This window comes from Pteropus alecto, unplaced genomic scaffold (genome assembly GCF_000325575.1).
Source record: "Pteropus alecto unplaced genomic scaffold, ASM32557v1 scaffold34, whole genome shotgun sequence".
Lineage (NCBI taxonomy): Eukaryota > Metazoa > Chordata > Mammalia > Chiroptera > Pteropodidae > Pteropus > Pteropus alecto.
Window position 1 is genome coordinate 6,182,219 of NW_006435763.1, and position 19,538 is coordinate 6,201,756.

General features: G+C 37.7%; 1 protein-coding gene across 2 annotated transcripts in view; it reads right to left on the bottom strand.

Moving 5' to 3' along the window:
• Positions 1-19,538, bottom strand: part of SMG1 (SMG1, nonsense mediated mRNA decay associated PI3K related kinase) — a 91,260-nt gene that overhangs the window by 42,894 nt on the left and 28,828 nt on the right. For both annotated transcript variants that reach the window (XM_006910914.3, XM_006910915.3), the window contains 19 exons: positions 18,443-18,568; positions 17,965-18,037; positions 16,945-17,042; positions 15,488-15,661; positions 13,548-13,772; positions 12,222-12,323; positions 11,304-11,573; positions 9,656-9,786; positions 9,310-9,471; positions 8,746-8,864; positions 8,200-8,287; positions 8,009-8,110; positions 7,238-7,378; positions 6,492-6,691; positions 5,909-6,105; positions 5,592-5,753; positions 4,642-4,796; positions 3,414-3,556; positions 2,929-3,130 (listed from right to left, as the gene is read on the bottom strand). In XM_006910914.3, coding sequence (XP_006910976.1) covers positions 2,929-3,130; positions 3,414-3,556; positions 4,642-4,796; positions 5,592-5,753; positions 5,909-6,105; positions 6,492-6,691; positions 7,238-7,378; positions 8,009-8,110; positions 8,200-8,287; positions 8,746-8,864; positions 9,310-9,471; positions 9,656-9,786; positions 11,304-11,573; positions 12,222-12,323; positions 13,548-13,772; positions 15,488-15,661; positions 16,945-17,042; positions 17,965-18,037; positions 18,443-18,568 — 2,870 coding nt within the window. The remainder of the gene's footprint in view (positions 1-2,928; positions 3,131-3,413; positions 3,557-4,641; positions 4,797-5,591; positions 5,754-5,908; positions 6,106-6,491; positions 6,692-7,237; positions 7,379-8,008; positions 8,111-8,199; positions 8,288-8,745; positions 8,865-9,309; positions 9,472-9,655; positions 9,787-11,303; positions 11,574-12,221; positions 12,324-13,547; positions 13,773-15,487; positions 15,662-16,944; positions 17,043-17,964; positions 18,038-18,442; positions 18,569-19,538) is intronic.

Below are 19,538 nucleotides of genomic sequence, written 5' to 3' on the forward strand. Positions count from 1 at the left end.
TTTCTGGTGAAGTTCCTTCCACGTAGGCCACCGTTTCATTTTTATTTTGCAGATGTGACTACCACCTTAATGAGCACTAAGACTGGAGTGGCAAACCTGAAAGCAACAGCTATCGGCATTCAGTTAGGCATGTTCGCCCCGCCCGCCCCGTGTCTCCTTCCCTTCTGCAGTCTGTTATCTTTGGGGCACCTCCCATAAAGTGACAGCGGGCTTCTGCAGGCTGTCGTCAACATCCAGTTCTCCCCAAGCCACTACTAAGCTCCCTACATGGCCTCCCGTCACCTAAAGCACGAGGTCTCCTATGTTATCGCGATCTTATGTCCTGGTCCTGCTTTCATTGCTGATCTCCCTCTTCCTTCTCTACCTTGTCCAGCATGTTTCATGGAACCTGTTTCTCTTCTTTCAAAGAATTCTTCCTTTCCGCTTCCTTGCCTTCTCTGAAAATGGTGACACCTATGAGACTCCTTCCTCTGGTCCTGTAGCATCAATGCCAGGATGAGAGGCCTCATCGTCCCAGCTCCCCGACTGCTGCTTTGATCCTTCACCCTGTTCCCTTCCCCATCACAGCTGCTCTCTCATCAGACGACTTACCAGTTTGTCAGTCTTTTCCATTAATCTCTCATCTTTTCCTGTCCCCCTCACTTTGTCACCTCCCTTACATCTGTGTCTGAATCCAGCACCAGAAATGGACATCACCTGACTGTACCATCACCTGACTGCCCCAAGCCTGGATCAATGCAAACACCGGCCGCCCAGGTGAGCTGTAATTACTGGGCACCGATGAACTGTGGAGGCTGGGAGACCCACCCACTTACCCCCTCTGCCACTACAAGGCCTAAGTCTCCTCCAGTGGCAGGTCCCCTCTGTGCCCACTGTGCTCTACATGCCCGCATACTTTTAGCTACTGCCTGCCTCCTCAGGCCAACCCACCACCCACTCCCAAGACGGTCTAAATGGAACTTCGACTGCTTTCCTTGAGGCACAGAAAAGGTAGGATCCAGTTAATCCTGTGATCAATGGTCTCCATCCCAGTTCTATAACTTCTGTGTTCTATTAGCTCCTCCCACCCCCCGCGGGGGTCTAAAAGAACACTTAATCTCACCAATATTTAAAATAAAAACACAATATTCTCCTCCAGCCACAGGTTCCTCTCCTTGACTCCAAGAAAAACTCACTACCCAATGAACCCGACTACAGTTTTTCATTTTCCAGTTTCTCCTCCACTAATCGGTGGTCAGGCTGAGCTTCTCCTCCTCCTCTTCGGAGCCCTTCCTGGGAGCGTCTCCGGAGCCCCCTGGCTCTCCCACATTTCCAGCACTTCCTTCCTCAGGGTCCTTGTGTTTTCTTCAATGGCTCCTGCTCCCATCCCTCAACAGATGCTCAAAAGGATTCTGACCTTGGCCTTCCTTCCTTTTCACTCACTCTTCTCCAGAGCCTTATCTGTGGTTTGGCGCCTTACGAAGGCTCCGGAGAATGGAGAGTGAAAAGAAAGCAGGCCTTTAATTATCGCCTATATTCTAATGATTCCCAAATCTCTAACTTCGACTTTTCTCTTTAGCTCCAAATCCAATTCTTAACTGCATACTAAACAATCTCATCTGCATGTTCCGTATGCACCTTAAACGTGACTCATTGTTCTCTCAGTGGTCCTACTTCAATTTATAGCATGTTTTCTCCTCCCTCTACCTTTGCCCCACACCACACATCAATGGTCTGTATGCTTCCGCTTCCGCCCTCCACACTTCCAGTCTCTTCATGACACAGCAGAGTGGACCACTAAGACGATCAAATGCCACAGACGTTCTTTCTATCCCATGAGGAATCAAAGTCCTTTTCACACTTCACTTGTTTTATTACTTTTTATTTGTTTTTACTAATCTTTCTTAAATGTATGTGTAGCTCACATATATTTCAATGTTTACTACTAGAACTGTTTGGGGTCTTTATTGAGAAGTTTGGTGATGTCTTTGTAACCAGAAATATGACACAGGAACTTAACTCTTGTTAATATCAATTAGACTATGGTAAAATTGGTTTTGTTATACATTATGCTGAAAAGTCTGTTTCTAAATACGCTAACTGGGTGCTCACTGTATTCGAATCTAATCTAGAAACAAAGCCATCAAATGTGAACCTTTCTAAATAAAGCAGTGACAAACTTCTCTTTACAGAAGCCCCCCTTATCTGCAGTTTTAGTTACCCATGGTAAACAGCAGTCAGAAAATGTTTTATGAAAAGTTCCAGAAAGAACCCATAAGTTTTAACTGTGCACTGTTCTGAACAGCATGATGAAACCTCACGTCGTCCTGCTCAGGGTGAGGATCACCCCTTTGTCCAGTGCATCTTCACCATACATGCTACCTGCTCGTCGGTCGCTTAGCTATCTCAGTTACCAACCGGTTTTCATATTGGTTATGAGAGAGACAGGGAGACACAGCGAGAGAGACATCACATTCACGTAACTGTCACAACGGTACGTTTGCTCTATTTAATGTATTGTTATCTCCTCCTGTGCCTACCTTACTTTTATCACAGAAGCGTATGTATAGGAGGAAAAAGCATAGTATGTACAAGGTTTGGTCCCACCCAGTTTCGGGCATCCACTGGGGGTCTCGGAAAGTATCCCCCGTGGATAAGGGGGGATGACTGCGCCTTCATTTTGATTTTAGAACAGGCTCTGAGAATCAATGCCATGACTGTCTCAACAGTTATGAGCGTGTTTCCCACAGCATGAATACCCTCCACTCATCTCACGTTGGTTTCACTGTAGTCATTTTTAGAATGCAGTATTATTAGAATTACGACCATCTTGCAATACTAGATATGACCAATTTTAATATTTTTCGGCCATAAAGAAAGCCTTTAAAAGTTACTGAAAATTTGTTTAACAGCGTTAAGTGTAACTTGTAACTGAAAACACGGCCTTACTTTATGTAGTTGAAATCGGCTTTGAGGTTGAGGGAAGTGCTGCTCGTACTCTTCTTCAGGTCGTGGATGGCATTCTGCCATTCCTGCACAGCGGCCCAGTCGGCAATCGATATGTAGCACTCGCATGCCTTGTTTCCCAAATAATTTATAACCTCAGGGGAAGAGTCGGGTGTTTTGGACAGCACTGTTTTTCTGGAGTCACCTGAGTGAAAATATTTTGGGAGGCGGAGGGGTGAGTAGAGGGGAAGAGAGAGAGAGAGAGAGAGAGAGCGCGCGCGCGCACGCGCGCGCAAGCAAGCAAGAGCCATAGCAGTTATAAAAATTTCAAAGAACACAGAAACCTAAAAATACTATGCAAGATCATTAGAGCAAGAGCCATAGCAGTTATAAAAATTTCAAAAAACACAGAAACCTAAAAATACTATGCAAGATCATTAGTACAAACGATTTAACAACAACTTTTTATTTAAATGCTGAATGCTCACCGTTCAGAGAATGTTTGGGGCTGGCGCTGTTTCGCCCAGCATTGGCCAACGTGAGAACAGACTTGTCGAAGCCAGAGATGCAGCAATCGACGCCTGTCATGGCACACAGATGCTCCTGGTACTCCACAGAGGCCTTTTCAAACCTTCAATGCAAATTGAGACAGTCTTATTTTTAAGTTATCCACATATTTCATTTAAAAAAATAGAAAAAGTGAATTAATAAACTGAGCTAGACAATGAGTTAATTATTTTGCACGGAGTTGGGGGTGCACAAAACTAGATCTCTTCCTTACAATGAATGAAAATAAATTAGGTTATTAAATGCTAAAACAAGACAGTATAAAATAACTCACAGAAAACACTGGGGTAAGTTTTTGATCTCAATGTGTGCAAAGGCTAAGTAGAAGAATAAATACAAGACAAGAACCTGCAAAGTAATAGCTCTAATGGGATAATAATTTGAAACTTCTGGGTTTCAAAAAAGCTCCATCAACTATAAAAACAAATTACAAATCAAGAAATTAGATAGCATCAACAATCTTGGTGTATATTAAAGTCTCACAGATCAATAAAGGAAAAAACGAGACCATGAACACTTAATCTGTGTTTTCAAAAATCGCAAATGGTCAATGTAACATATGAAGAAAGTTCTACTATTAATTCTTAATAAAGCAGTATAAAATAAAATGCTTTCACGAATGACGATGGCAGAGTTGTTTCTCAGTGACCCTCAGTATTCACGAAGGTGAGGAGAAGTGATGACTCTCTTGCTGTGGATTTAAACTGAACTATCTTTTCTGTTGGGTAACTTAGCAACAGTATATATCATAAGTCTTAAGGGCTATAGCCTTTCTTCTAGTAAATCGACTTGCAGGAATGAATTCAACAAAAGTAATCACGGCTATGAGCAAAGAACTATGCGCCACCATACATTAAGATTAGTAAAAAACATAAGAAACAACCTTACTGTCCAACAATGAGAGATATTAAATTCTGGTACACTCACAAATAAATACAACTGTGTCATTAAATACCACGTCGTAGAATACTTAACATGGCAAAGTATTTTTTAAAATATTGTCCAATGGAAAAAGCAAAACCACGTGACCAACTGCTGAAATTGAACAAAGCTGTTTTAACATTTAACTACAATGTTAGCCAATAATACAAAAGATTTAAACATAAACATAAAGAAATTCTATCACCCATTATCCTCCTTCCGATTTACCTCCCTTCAGCCTGTTGGGCCACTGAGTTAATCCAGAGAAGATTTTTCCCAACAATGGATGACGACCAGACAGCAATTCCCTGTATAGCTTCAGGACAATGAAGTTCACACAGCGCTTCTACCACCATCATAATGGTTACTTCCAATTCATTTCCCTGAAAATGGCATTCGGAAAAATTAACCACAGAAATGAACATCATTCAAATTCAAATCTCTTCTAAATTTACAACTACTGATCACAATCTAACCCTATGTAAAGTCAAATGTACCTACCAATTATGTTTACGACAATGCTATTACATTAGTTAGCTTAGAATTCTGAAAATGTTAGGTGTAGTGTTGCTACATAAGGTGGCTGACAGAACCTTAACAGCGTATGGCCGTTAGCCTTTACAAAGCAAAATATTACCCATTCAAACTGTGGCATCTGTAGGAGTAACACATGACATAAATACAAAGCAAAAATTAAATATAAACAAACATGAATTAAAAGATAATTTCATATCTTTGAATACTGCCTATTAACATTACCTTTATTAGTAAACATTTACTATTTTTGGATTCCAGTTATTTACTGAGCCCACTTACAAGCCAGCACTTTCCCATACATAATTATTATTATTATTATTATTATACACTTCTGCATAAGTTATACTTTCCTATACATTATACAATCATAAATTATTATAAAATGATTTCTTCCATAGATAAATTTCCTAAAACTATCTTTAATGTTCCACCCCTTAAACATAAGTAATACATGTTCTAAGCACAAAATATGATTAGGTGACTTTAGAAGTTATTGCTTGTATAAAATACTGGATCGAAAGCTTTGAAAATGAATAGAAGTTTTAATTTCTTTTACCCATAAATTAAATCATAGCAAAGGAATTAACCCTGAGCTGTGCTGATCAACAGACTTAAAATTAACTCCAAACACACTACTTTACCTGAGATAGATTGGTCTTCATCTCTGTAAGCAAGTCAAAGCCATGTCTCACAGTCACAGCAGGCTGGCCTGCCAACAGTCCAACCCTCATGATGGAGAGTCGGATCCGAGTCAGCCAGTCTTGACAAGTTTGTCGATTGGTATGGAAAAAAGTCCTAATGACCTTTAGAATAAAGAGAAAGTAGGTTCAAATTATAGGTACAGATGTCTCGAGCACACATGTAGCAAATATACGAGTCTGTGATTTCAACTCTGCACACACTGCCAGGTTCAAGAACGAAACTGCTACAATGCAACACAGAGCCCACTGAAACCAACCTTGGGAGGTGATGTCAATGCATTGGCACATCCCTCATATGCATTATACATTAACTTCTCCAGATTTTCCAGATACTGTAGAAGAAGAACAAGCCTAAGCTGGTTGCTACTGTGGCCTTCATCATTGTCTGCTGTTGTCCACTGACTCACATCTTGATCGGGGTTTAATGTGTGAGCTGCGAGACTTCTAATGATACCTAGAAGCAAAGACAATACCCCAAAATTTAAAAGCAATCTTAAAAAATTCTAGAAGTTCTTAGAGATAATTTCACAAATTCATTTATCAAGGAACTTCTATAAATCCACCACTTAAAAACAAAATTCTCCACATGAAAGATCTTTCATTTTAAGGGAAAAAATGTTTTCTCCACACAAATCCCCTAAGTTTTTGAACAAAAACAGACAACCACGTTGTTGCCAACAGAATTAATCAACAAAACCTTATTCTACCAAACATATGTAAAGGCCGTCTGGTAAAGCATTAAAGAAAAAAAATCACATAATCTCAAATTTTTTTTAACAAAGATAAATTTCTTACTATAAGACTTGAAAGCATTCACATCCAGTGCACAGAGCCGCTTACCTTCGATTGTCTGGAAGGTGTCCTGTGCTCTGCCCAGCGGGGTTCTCAGCTTGGAAAGGACAGTGAACTGTGCTGCCTCCCAAATCGCCCACTGCCACAGGACAGCGTCTGTCTTTAGGAGATTGCGGGGAATTGTTGATTGGTCGCGCTTGTCCAGTCTCTGGCAGCTATAGAACAATCTTTCTAACCAATTGTCCTTCCTGGGAAAAGCAGTTTCATATTTAACAGACAATGACAACTTCATTTTACTAATAGTAAAAAAAACTGCAAGGGGAATGGGAGTAGGAGACTATAACTTTTCCTAGTCCCGAAAGGCAAAACCTGTGAAACTGGGAAGCAATATACCCCCACCTCGCACGGTGAGGAAGTCTTTCACAGCTAAAACAAGATGGGCTTCTGTGTGGATGGATCATTAGGGAAAATGGCTATCAGAATAAAACACCTGCTGCAACTGAGCATCTCCAGAATGTCTGCCCCCAGGCCCCTCCCCAAAGCACTGATGGCTAGGTCAGATTGTTAACTGCCAACCACATTTCACCACTCAATTTCAAAGGCCATTTTTTCTTCCTTCAGACGCTATCTTCAAAGCAATGCTTCCTACTAAACACGAAAATAGCCCATTTGAGAAGAATGTCACTTTCTACTCCGCCATCCCTGACATATCCTTTCCTCAAAAGCAGGTGTAGGGTCAAGATATTCAAGTATATCTAAGTTACTTTTCCCCAGGAAAGAGTCAAATGTCTTACCCTGTCCTATGAGAGTTTCCATATAAAATAAAACTAATAACATCAGAGAAATCTTGTGGATGGAATGTGTTACTTGGTGCTTTACTCATGTGACTTCTCAATGCTAAAGAAATTTCTTGAATTTCTGTGTGATTGTTATTGCTGCAGAAAGAAAATAAAGTCATTGTCATCAAAATGTTTTAGTTAAAAGGTTAGTACATACTCTAAATGGATCATTTCCTTACTAACTAAATCTGGAAGTAAAAAATTGAGGCTTTAAAATAGACACGACTTCGAAATCTCAGGTTCTTAAAGCTGCCAAATTAACTTAATCAAAACCAGTAAAGGATTAGAGTTTGGTTTTTCGAATAACTGAACAACGAAGAAGCACATTTTGGCTCTACATGAATTACTCCGTAGTAATTATTGTGAACTTCTCTCTTCAATCACTGAGAAGCACCATTCAAGATGTGACATTAATTCACTAACATAGGCGTCCCCAATCTCTGTGCCGTGTACCAGTATCAGTCTGCGGTCTGTTAGGAACCAGGCCGCACAGCAGGGGGTGAGCGGCAGCTGAGCCAGCAAAGCTTCATCCGTAGCCGCTCCCCAGCACCAGCATCACCGCCTCAGCTCCACCTCACATCATCGGGCATTAGATTCTCATAGGAGCCCCTGGCCTTGATGCCAAAAAGGATGGGGACCGGTGCTCTAATAGATGTGTCTTTTCCTGAACTAAACAAGGCAGTAAAAACACGGTGGAATGCCTCTGCCCCAATACAGCCGTCATACCTCAGGACAACATCTAAAGGAATGGACTTCAGCAGCTTCCCAAAAGCCTGTCGGATACGAGTCCCACTATGGACTAGTTGAACACGGCAAACATCGACACACCTATGAGAAAATGAAATAGATAAATCAAGTGTGGTAATATTTCCAAGTTATGAGGGCCAAGATCAAGAGACAGGCTCCGCAGTCCCTACCTCTGTAAAAGATCGTCCGGCAGGGAAGAGGACAAAGCGTGCAGACTGCTGCAGGCCTGCAGACAGATATTCACATCCTCCACAAGAGCTATTAAAAATTAAAAGACAGTTACTTTCGGCTTGCCAAGAGTTCACATGCCAGTATGTCATAATCTTCTGAATCCATTCATTCCTTCGACAGTTGAGAGCCTACTGTGGAGTAGGTGCTGCCTGGAATTCTCATTAGCAGTAAGGTTTGGGAAAATGATACATTGAATAAAATCCACTCACAGTGACGAGGCTTCACCCAAACCTTTTTCTGATGGAAATTTTAAAAGTTTATGAAACATATAAACATTCACGTAAGTTTTAAAATGTAACAATCACTTAAAACTACTTAGTTTTCATATCCTAAGAGCGAAAAAAATTAAGACAGATTATGCATCAGTCATTAAAATAGAGATTATATATCTGAGGTCATGAAAAGTACTCAAGTGACTATCTTTCTCCCATTACCAAAGGTCCCTTTTTAAGAGTTAATAAAATTAAAGAATCACAGAATCTTACTGTTGGCTAAAAGGCCTTTGCAAAATTTATGGAAAGATGGAAGAGAGAATAAAGGTGCGTATGTTTCAGACTTCTTCATTAAAACTGCCACTTCCAAAGCCCAAGTCATTAACAGCTTCCTGAAACACAAAACATACGGTTGATTGTACATTAAAAAGAAAGAAAATCAACTTTAAAAATCTACTCTTCTTACACATTAGTTTTCTTTTGGTTTTTTAAATATCTCAATCAATAAGAAACAAAAATTCAAATGATGGAAATTACTTTGTCAAAAATTGCATGCTTTTTAAGAAAATCTCCTAAACTAGAATAAATTGTAGCAAAGAATATTTTAAAAATCTCCAGATTCATTCTTCCATTAAACATTGCGGAGAGGGGTCATATCATTCTTTTGAGAAAAAACAATAAATCCTACATTAAACAATAAAACCAAATCATCAAGCGTTTCATAAAAGTGGCTATACCTGTCTCTTCAAATAAGATAATCTTCATTTCTTATTCTCAAATTATGAAGCCAAATTAATAAAAGTTTTAGGAAATGTTAATATAAAACATTCTTGTTACCTTGTGTCCTGGTTAAGATTATCCTTCTTTAGCAATATTCCCAGGAGATTTAAGATAATTGAGAAATGTTTTTTTGTAGCTGTAGTTACGGTGCTGATCACGGCGCCATCGAACAACGACGGGGACGAAGAACTAAGGCTGCTAGATATAAAGTGATCGTGCCTGGAAGACGAAGTTCGGATTGCCTTTTCAGCTCTCATTTTTTTTTTTTTTAAAAAAGCCACCCCAGAGTTAAATCAACACGTATTCTTAAAAATCTGTACTTTAAAGGGCTCATCTTCCCCTTGAAAAAATGAAAAAAAAAAAAAAAAATTTTTTTTTTTTCCTTAAATAGTTGAAAAAGTACCTGGTACAATGAGAATACAGAGTGTAGAGCACTGCATACTGAATGGCGGGGAAGTGAACAGCCAGGTCACCGTGCACGGTCATCAGATTCCTACTCAGGAGTGCGAAGACAGTTGGAGACAGCGCCCACATCTGACGACGTACAAGAGAGAGTAAATAGTAAATGTTTGGCTCTTCCAACACATATATGAACGTAGAGTGTTTATCTTTCTAAATAAGTATGTCTATACATTCTATAAAATTAAAATATTCAAATTTTAAAACCCAGCACTAAACAAGAGAGTGGCAAACACTATTTCTGAAGACAATAGAGTATCTTAGACTTTGTGAGCCACATGACACACCTGTTGCCATGTCCAATTCTTTAACTCTAATGCGATGAGAAAACAGCCATAGACAAAAAATACGAATGAGAATGGCTGTGTCCCAGTAGAACTTTCTTTAAAAAATAAGTAATATTTGGTGATGGCTGCATTCTGTGAATAGACTATAAATCGCTGAATTGTATGTTTTAAATGAGAATTTTATGATATGTAAATTATATCTCAATAAAAGTGTTTTTCAGAGAGAGAGAGAGAAAACAAGAGAGAGGGAACAGGCAATGAGCAGGATTTGGCCCGTGGGCTGTAGTTTGCTAATCCCTGGCCTAAACAAAGCCCTTTGTACCCTCCAGGGCAGCAGATCATGCTTCCTCAATATTCCATACACTGCAAATGGCAAAGCGCCCAGTCCAATGAGAGAAGGGCTCATCCTGCCACTCTAAGCTGTTTCTGACACTCCATTCCACCTGAATGCCCACCCTTACCCTCTCCTAGTTTCCAGAGTATAAGACATAAACTTCCTCAAATCCAAAAGCCACATGAAGTCTTCAAAAATCAGACTTTAGAGTGGAAAGAAAGAAGAGTCTATGGCGGCCTTCCAATATAAGCCATAAGGAGCGGTGAGGGGGAGGACAGCCATGGAGGGACGCAAGGCAATCTGATCTAACAACATGGGGGGAGAGCATACAAGCCTAAACATCAAAGTTGACTTTTCCCTCTCTTATCTCTTAGAAAACATTATCCCTTAGTTATATCCCATTACTTTTTATTAGAAATACTATTTTTCAATCCTGCAAGATCCAATGGAAGGGAGAAATATACAAACCACAGCAATAATTATAAATCAAAAACAGGGTCCCTTCGAATTTCTTAAAGGAAGGAAATCTTTATTTATTTTTTTCCCAAAGAGAGGCTATATGAATGTTCCCAGGAAGTGGACAGTCAAAAAGTAAAATCATGCATAAGCACTAGCTTTAGAGAAGAGAAAGGAAAAGTACCAGGGAAAGAAGGGGTTGCATGTTAAAAGAACTATGCAAATCTGAGCTGTGAAAATTTTCTAGAAGCATGTTAAAGTAAATATAAGAAATTCATAAAAGACATTTTCTTTAAAATAAAACAAATATTTAAAAAGCTTATCAAAGATTGTCATAGAAAAGAAGGAGAGATCTAAACATAATGGCAAGAAAATATTCCTGTTAATTTTCATTATCCAGGAATGTCCTAAATATGACCATTTGTTCTACAGGGATTCTGTAGATGTACTGACGTGATTGTAATGAAATACATGAACATGCAATGAGAAGAGGGTAAAACTAAGTGAAGACTCACCCCAATTAATGAGTTTTTGGCATTTCCGATTGTAGTCAGGGCACTGAGGTCAAATATAACTACAAATTTTGCATTGTCTACATTGAATACATGATTCTTAAAAGCCTCATGTTTTATTTCAGAACAGGCATCAGGAAGTTGCAGACTATGCAGCAGGTTGTTTAGGGCACAAGTCATTTCTCCCAAAATTAATTTATAAGCAGTCTCCAAAACGGGAATATTCTTCAGGCTGAGCACTGCTTGATAAACAGCATGGGCTACAGCAACGACCTTAAAAAGAGAATTTGGGAAAGTGATAATTAAATGGAAAATAAATCTTCTACAATTATATGGAAAATAAATTACTATCTGCATAATAGTAATGTTGCAAATCAACTTAATATGGATAAACTGACTGTACAGAACACTAAAATCTTGAGTCCTAAAAAAACCAACCTACACATATCAGTAAGTCTTCATTTTTTTAAATTTTTTTTCAGTAAGCTTTTTTAAATCTGTAAAGCTTTATTACAGAGAAAGGAAACTCTAAATTAAAACTGGAGATATAAAATTTCTTAAAAGGCCATTTTTTAAAAACAGCCAGTGTCAAAACACATAAACGAACAGCAACTTATTAAGATTGGTTTTCCCACATATACTTTAGAAAGTCTGTTATGGTTTAGACATGGGGTTGACTGAGAAACTAATGATGAAATTTCATTTAGCGTACTTCTGAACAAATTTAATAAAAACAAATGATGAAAATCTGAAACGAGTATCTGGCACATCATTCATCAAAGTATACAGTGATAATCAACAGATATCAAGTTAGAATCATTATAATCACTATATTCTAAATCAAACATTTATCATTTCATTCAGTTTCATTTACGTGGCCTACTAAGCAACATATGTCCAACTCTTCAACATAGCACTTACCTCTTTTTCTTTATGATAACGCAAAAACAGTAGTTTAGATGACGGTATAAACATTTTTTCTACAAATGATGATGGCAGTTTTGTATTTATCTGTTCAACAATCTAAAAGAATGAAATTTTTTTAAATGAGCAATCAAGTCACAAAACAACATCAAAGAACCTTAAATGCACATTGCTAAGTGAAAGAAGGCAATGTGAAAACCCTACATACTACATGATTCCAACTATGAACTCTGGAAAACACAAAACTATGGAAACGGTAAAAGGATCAGTGGTTGTCATGGGGCTCGAGGGGAAAGAGGGAGAAAAGGAGCAGGTAGAGCACATGGGATTTTTAGGGCGGTGCAACTATTCTGTCTGATACTGTAATGGTAAATACACGGCACTACGCATTTGTCAAAACCCACAGAATGCACGAAACGGAGAGTGAACCATGGACTTTAGTTAATAATAATATGTCAATCTGGCTCATCAATTATAATAACTTTAACACACCAGAGCAAGAAGTTAACAAAAGGGAAAAACTACGGGAGAAGAGAGTATATGAAAACTCTACTTTCTGCTCCATTTTCCTGTAAACCAAAAAACTGCTCTGAAAAACAGTCCATTAATTATATATATAAGCTATATTTTAAGGCCTTAACACTGTAACATTTAAAAATAGATACCTAAATAGGATATATGTATTTAAACTTACACGCGGGCATTTTTTTACATTGGTTTGGGGAGGTATGAACGTTCTGCAGAAAGTCATGTAGAATTTGCTTTATAATAATCCAGTGGGGGATGTAGGGACAGCGAGGAGGAGGCAGAGTCTAAGGCCTAGACGAAACCATATGGACCATGTGTTTCTAATCATAGAAACTAAGTATTAAGTATTCTGAGATGCATTATATTATTCTATTTTTTTAGTATGCTTAAAAATGTCCACAACAAAAGGTAGAAGGGAAGGAGAATATTTATGGTTAAGAATAAAAACTGCAAAAGAAGTTTCATATGGAAAACAAAACATAACAGGGGCTTTCAAAATAGCTATCCAGCTCCTTCTTTTATGTAGTGCTTATCAGAAGTATTAGTCTCGCGTGAAGAATGATGCTTCAACAAAAAAAAGCGACAAAAAACAAGTACATCTACACTGAGATGAGCTATCAAACACTAAAAGTAAATAGATACTAGAGCAAAAGCAAACTAGATTATATAAATAAGACTAATGTGCTCGAAAAAACTCTTAAAACAACCAAGACCTTAATTTCTTCCAACTCGATTTAAATTTAAGGGCCTGAATAAACCAACATATTAAAAAGCAACAAAAAAGAATTCACATACCAATGTGAGTAAATTCAAGACTGAGATGATATAATCTGTACCACAAGTCTGGCAATTCTCCAGTTGATCTAATCCATATGTAATGACCATGTCACAATGTATAGTCATGCTAGGATCCAAGCTGCCGAGCAAAACACCAACACACTCATTAGCAGCTGTCAACACAGCCTCAGAAAAAAACACTTGGTTTGCAGCCGTCACACATCTCATTACTCTGTACAGAACCTGCAAATGGGGAAAACAAGCAGCTTTTTAAAAAAATTCACATGCTTCCATGGAGCAAAAACGCATTTTCTATTTAATGCAGTTTCAACTGAACATTAACTGCCTGCCTTGTCAGTAGGCTCTTATGTTCTAGTTCTCAGAGGTTGAATAATAAGGGTATCGTTGGTACAGTACATGAAAACGATCTTGCCTTAAAAATTCTAAAGTACTATTGTGACAGGAAACGGAATTTGCCATCCCTTATTTCCATTTTACCCATTTCCTATGGCCCCAAAGTCACTAAATGGATGGAGCTCAGAACTTTTATAATCATGAAATATCCCAGAACTCAAACAGTAACAGCATGGAAATAATCTGCAATCAGAGTAACTTTCTATAATCTAGCACTTGAGCTTTTGGCAATCAGTCTTTTAAAACTAAGCATCCAAGTCACTTTTAGCTTATAAAAGTCCATATACGAACGGCTTCTTTTAAAAGAAAGGTATTCTCATTCACAGCATGTAATACCTATGTGATTATAAAACCGTACAATTTCCAATCAAAAGTCCCACTAAACTGTAATAGTCAATATTAACATACTAAATTTCTAATAAAAAGAGCTTGGGGAAAAGAGAACAATTGACACAAAGGTTATTTCCAAAACATCTCTGTAATATTAAACGGTGACTGCGTATAGGTTTAAAAAACCTATGTATAGGTTAAAAAGACCTGAACGACTTTCTGGCCAAGGCCTAAATGACCTTCATAAATGAATATACTTAAAATGTAACTATCCTCAGTTAACTGCCTTTATTTCAACACTGACAGTCATCAGACAAAAACCTTTGAAACAGTAAAAATGAAACAAAAAGATATTAAACCATTTTGATCAGGTTTAAAACATCACCCTGCTGCTTTTAATTATCTTCAAGATCTGACATTTCTGCTCAAATATACAATTAACTTACCCAGAATTACAGATATAATATTCTATTTTATCTAGCAACATGTTCAACAAAAATAAATGCTCGTAAAAAAGCTAGAGTTTTGTCCTAACAGTACAATTTTAATCATTTAGATGAAATCTCTTCTGTCTGTGTCACACGTGCTTCTCCCCTCATATTCGAGCAGAGTGTAATGACGGGCGTTCATTTCTCACGTCTACTACGCTGAACCACTCACCACACCGTAATATAGTACAGTTGATGCTGTGGTGCAGGAGTGTGATACTCTAGCTACCCATTATAACTGGTCTCAGATTACTACACATTTTAAGTCCTTATATCTTTCTATCCTTTGATGTCAGGCTATCAAGTTGTTTCATCCTGTCAGGCTCACAGAAAATTACTTTTTGAGGCTTTCCCTATAGTGTGTTACTCTTAATAGGTTAAAAAACTAAAAGGAGACTCAAAAATTTTAAAGCAAAATATTATTATCAAAAAACAAAAGAAGAAGGTTTTTAATGTATGTTTAAAAACAAAAATCTATGAAGGCTCTCCTAAGAGAAAAGTTCATGGACATTTTAAAATTCAGAGTGGCTTTTTTTTTCATGGGGGAAAGGGAGAAATAGGAGGATAGGGTACAACAGGATTCCCAACTTTCCTGGCTATTTCAGAAAGTAGCCAGATCTATACATGCTCAACAAAAGAAGGGTTAATGACAGTTAACCAGGTAAAGAGAAGCGTGTACAATATAAAACCATTTTGCTTTTGAATGATGCCTGGGAAGACACTTACATCCGTCACGTACGCCTCGGTGATCGGAGGGCCCCGAATGGGGCTGAAGCGCTCCCCAATGCTCCTCACCACAGTGCTGAACACCCGGAGAAGCGCCGCCAGCTTCGGTAGTGACACTGACGGAGGAGGTACGTCTTCATCCACTGACTCCCCAGAGGCCACATGGCTGAGGTCCTAGATGTGAAGTCACAGCATTCTTATTAAGCAGGCCACTGCAGAATTAACTTTATAATCGATTTTTACAAATAAAGACAAATTTGTGACTATGAAAAAAGGAAGCATGCATCTAAACATAAAAGTGCATTTTACTTCTATTAAATATTAACCTAAGTAGATTAAGGAAATAATCTCTTGTACCAAATCAGACAGGGATTGGTTAAAAAGAAATTCTAGTACGTATACTACAGTTATATATAGTTATAAATGGAGCCAGAAACTTTTGCCATTCTTGAACTGGTTTTTGCTAAAATCTCATTTCAGGTATTCTATGAACCACTCAACTCAATAACAAGCACTCCACACCAACATTTTACACAAAGAATGTGGGGGGGGGGTGGATTTAAATTTTTTAAGATCTTGTTTACAGATTTATAATCCAGTTGTGGAAATAAGATATACTCAAAAGAAAAAGATTAGCAAAAAATGGGATACTAGAACCAATATAAACCTACATATAATTAAATGCCGAAATAATGGAAGAGAATTAGATCTTACGGACACCAAGGGGAAGTCTCTACAAACTAGAATAGATGGCTTCAGAGAAGCAGATCGGCTTTAAAGATGGGCTAGGGAAAAAGACGTTCTAGGTATGGAAGCAAAATATTCCCTGGCTTTTTTCTGAAAGGAAGCAAAAAGACTTGTATAACTAAAAGTAGTGAATGCTTGTTGGCGAGAGGTAGCCAAGGTATGAAGAAAAAATGAAGCTAAATCTTTATGTGAGTCTTGAACACCCAACAAGAATCATGGCAGACTTGAATAGGGGAAAAACAGAAAGGGATTTCAACAGGAGACGGCAGTTTTAAGCCACGACAGTGGGGCCAGAAAAGCTGAGAACTACTAGCAGAGACTTTGGCAGCACCCTCGAAGTGGCCTCGCGTACTCGTGCACCGTGAAAGTTGGCGGAAACCAAGTCTTGTCCTCCAAAGTCTGACCCGAAATCCTCAATACATGCAAGAGGAAAGGCGTCAGAAGCTTTTACACAATAATTCACCTTGCTTTTTAAGACTATTTTGGTAACGGAAAATAAGAGTAAACTACAGAAAATGTCTTCAGAAAACTACAGCTATCAAGATCATTTCAAGCTTTGCAAAGTTAGCTGCGGAAATAAGATATCCTCAATAATTCTTTCAGTCTCTCCGGTAATTCTGGTAACTTAAAAACATCTGAAAAATTTTTTAATGTTGTTTTGCTTTCTTAACTGAAATTTCAGGAAAGAGCTGAGCTTTCTATATACGCACCTCAGCATATGCCTCCATGTCCTCTAGAAACTGACCAAGGAGAGTGGTAGAAAATGCAAGATCAGCCACCCAAAACGGCTCCAGGCTCTGCAACCACCCTAAGAATCATAGAAGAAATTGCGATGAGTAGAAAAAGCAAAGAATCTAAGTTAAAAATATATTTAAGTGCCTTATTCTAAAAGGTATCTGGTTTTCAAGTTGCCCACTCTTAAAACATGCCCTATATATCATAAAACTAAGACCACTACCTGTTAAAAGTGCTGATTGTGATTAACTATTGTCTCTTTTAATGCTACAAAAATGAACGTCCTCCAGAAATTAAAATGGCTTAGACTAAAGTGCCACACTCTACCAGCCACCAGCCTGGTTATCTACTTACTCCAGGGCCACACCTAGCCAAGGTGTGCACTCATCTCCCCAGTGGAAATGACACAGAACCACTCTCACCTGCATATCTTATTTTCAGAAGTTTATTGCACCAAATAAGCTAAGAGAAACTATAGCACCTGGAATAGGCTGAAATGTACAAACGAGTTATGCTAGTCATTCACTGAACTCAGTAAGAAAATGTTTTATCATTTATGACAATTCTCCAAATTAATCCATTTGTTTGATTAATTAAAAATTAGAAAAAAACACAAATCACAAATATCTAGAATCTTCCAGATTACATTTCAAGGTATGACCACTGCAATATCTCCCCTTACCAGCACATGCTACAAATAACTTATTTTATTTATTTTTTTTTATTTTTTGCCACAAATAATTTAGTTAAGTCCTTTCAATTTCTCACTGGAACATTACAATCTGTACTTGTACTCTCCCTCTCCACCGCAAAGTATACAACATTCTTTTGAAAAGATAAATTTAGCTAACGAGTAATGTTCATTTATAACGAAATATTTCTGTGAAAGTTATTTTTCTCGCATCATCAAAGAAATAGTTTTAACAGCTGGTCTTTGAAAGACTAGTGCTCCTTCCCACAATATTTATATGACGGGGATTTGCTGAATGACTTACCAGACACCTGCTGTGTGAGTGAAGGTTTCTGAGTATGATCTATATGCCATCCAACTAAGATATCAACTGTATCCTGGATGGAGACAAAGAGAAGGGCACTAAGCATTTCAAGGTCTTATTGCCATTCTACCTGTGGACCATTTCAGAGTAAGAGATTCTAGAAACGGCATCTACGTTCCATACCTACTTGATGTTATACTAACTTAGGAAAGGGAGGGGCATGCCAGGAGAATAATGGAACTTCATTTATTGACACTGATGAAATGATAGACACTTTTTAAAATATCTCAAGGCATTCGTGTCAGAAAACACAGTATTTTTTTTTTATTAATAGTGCTGCACCTTTCAATCCTGGACCCTCAAACATCATTGATTATACTCAAAGGAGCAGCAGCTTTGTTTTCGGAATCCCCAAGTCCTCATACAAGCAACCAATCCCTCGTCCAATCATCTGAAAAGACGGAGTTGGGAAACTCACCCTAAAATTAGTGCTGAAAATATGAGGGTAACATCGAGCTACCAAAAGAATGCACTTAACACATTTGCAAAGTAATTCTGGTGTATCCACATTTTCAAGAATGGACTGCAGGCTGGTCATTACAAGCTAAAAAATAAAAGTTACAAATCATGAACATTCAACAAAACAGAAAGAAAAGCAAATTAGATTCATTATTTAATAGTGACAATACCCGAATCTGATTCTGACACAAAGAAAATAAATTCTATAGTTTTAGTTCAAAAAAGTTGAAAACATTTCATTCCACTAAGAAATTAGGCTGAAAACAAATACTCTTTCTCTCTTCTTTAATGTCTGTTAACATTATTTCTAACTAGCATGTTTACATTACACTAAGTGCTCTCTTTAATAACATGGAATGTGATTAAATTTCAAATACAAAAACTAAGATGAGGTTAGGACTATTTTTAAAATACCACAATTACTTTCCAAATCAAAATACAGAACAAATTTTGTACTGTTTTAGCTTTAAAATATTAGTACTTGGCTTCAAACTGGAATGACTTAAGAGAAAATTAGCATGGCCCTAACTCATGAATGACATGCAGGCTCACACTACTACTACATATATATATTTTAAAATAAATATATGGCATACCAATGATAGAAATTTTTGTAGCTGTTAATAACCACTGTTTTCTTAAAAAGGAAAGTTCTTCTTTCCAAGAGTATGTTATAAATATAGAAGAAATGCTAGAATCAGAACCCACTATTGGAACAGCCAATGTTACAATCCAAAACAATCCAAAATAGATGCTAAAACCAGAGTGAAATATTACTAAAATACAGGATATTCAGAAGGTCACATGGTATCATGCTCAAATTAATATCTACAAAATGAGAAAAATAAGCCTTCACAATGGAAAGATCCGGTGGTCATCAACTCAACCAAGTGATCAAACTCCTCATCTTGGAGACTAACAGCCTGAAGCTATGTGCCCGATGGTGTGACATAACAATAAGTATGAACTTACTCTGAGGTACTGGTGACCAAAATGTCTAAACCAAATCTCATCGGGAAGAAACAATCAGACAACCCGGAAAGTAAGCATTTTAC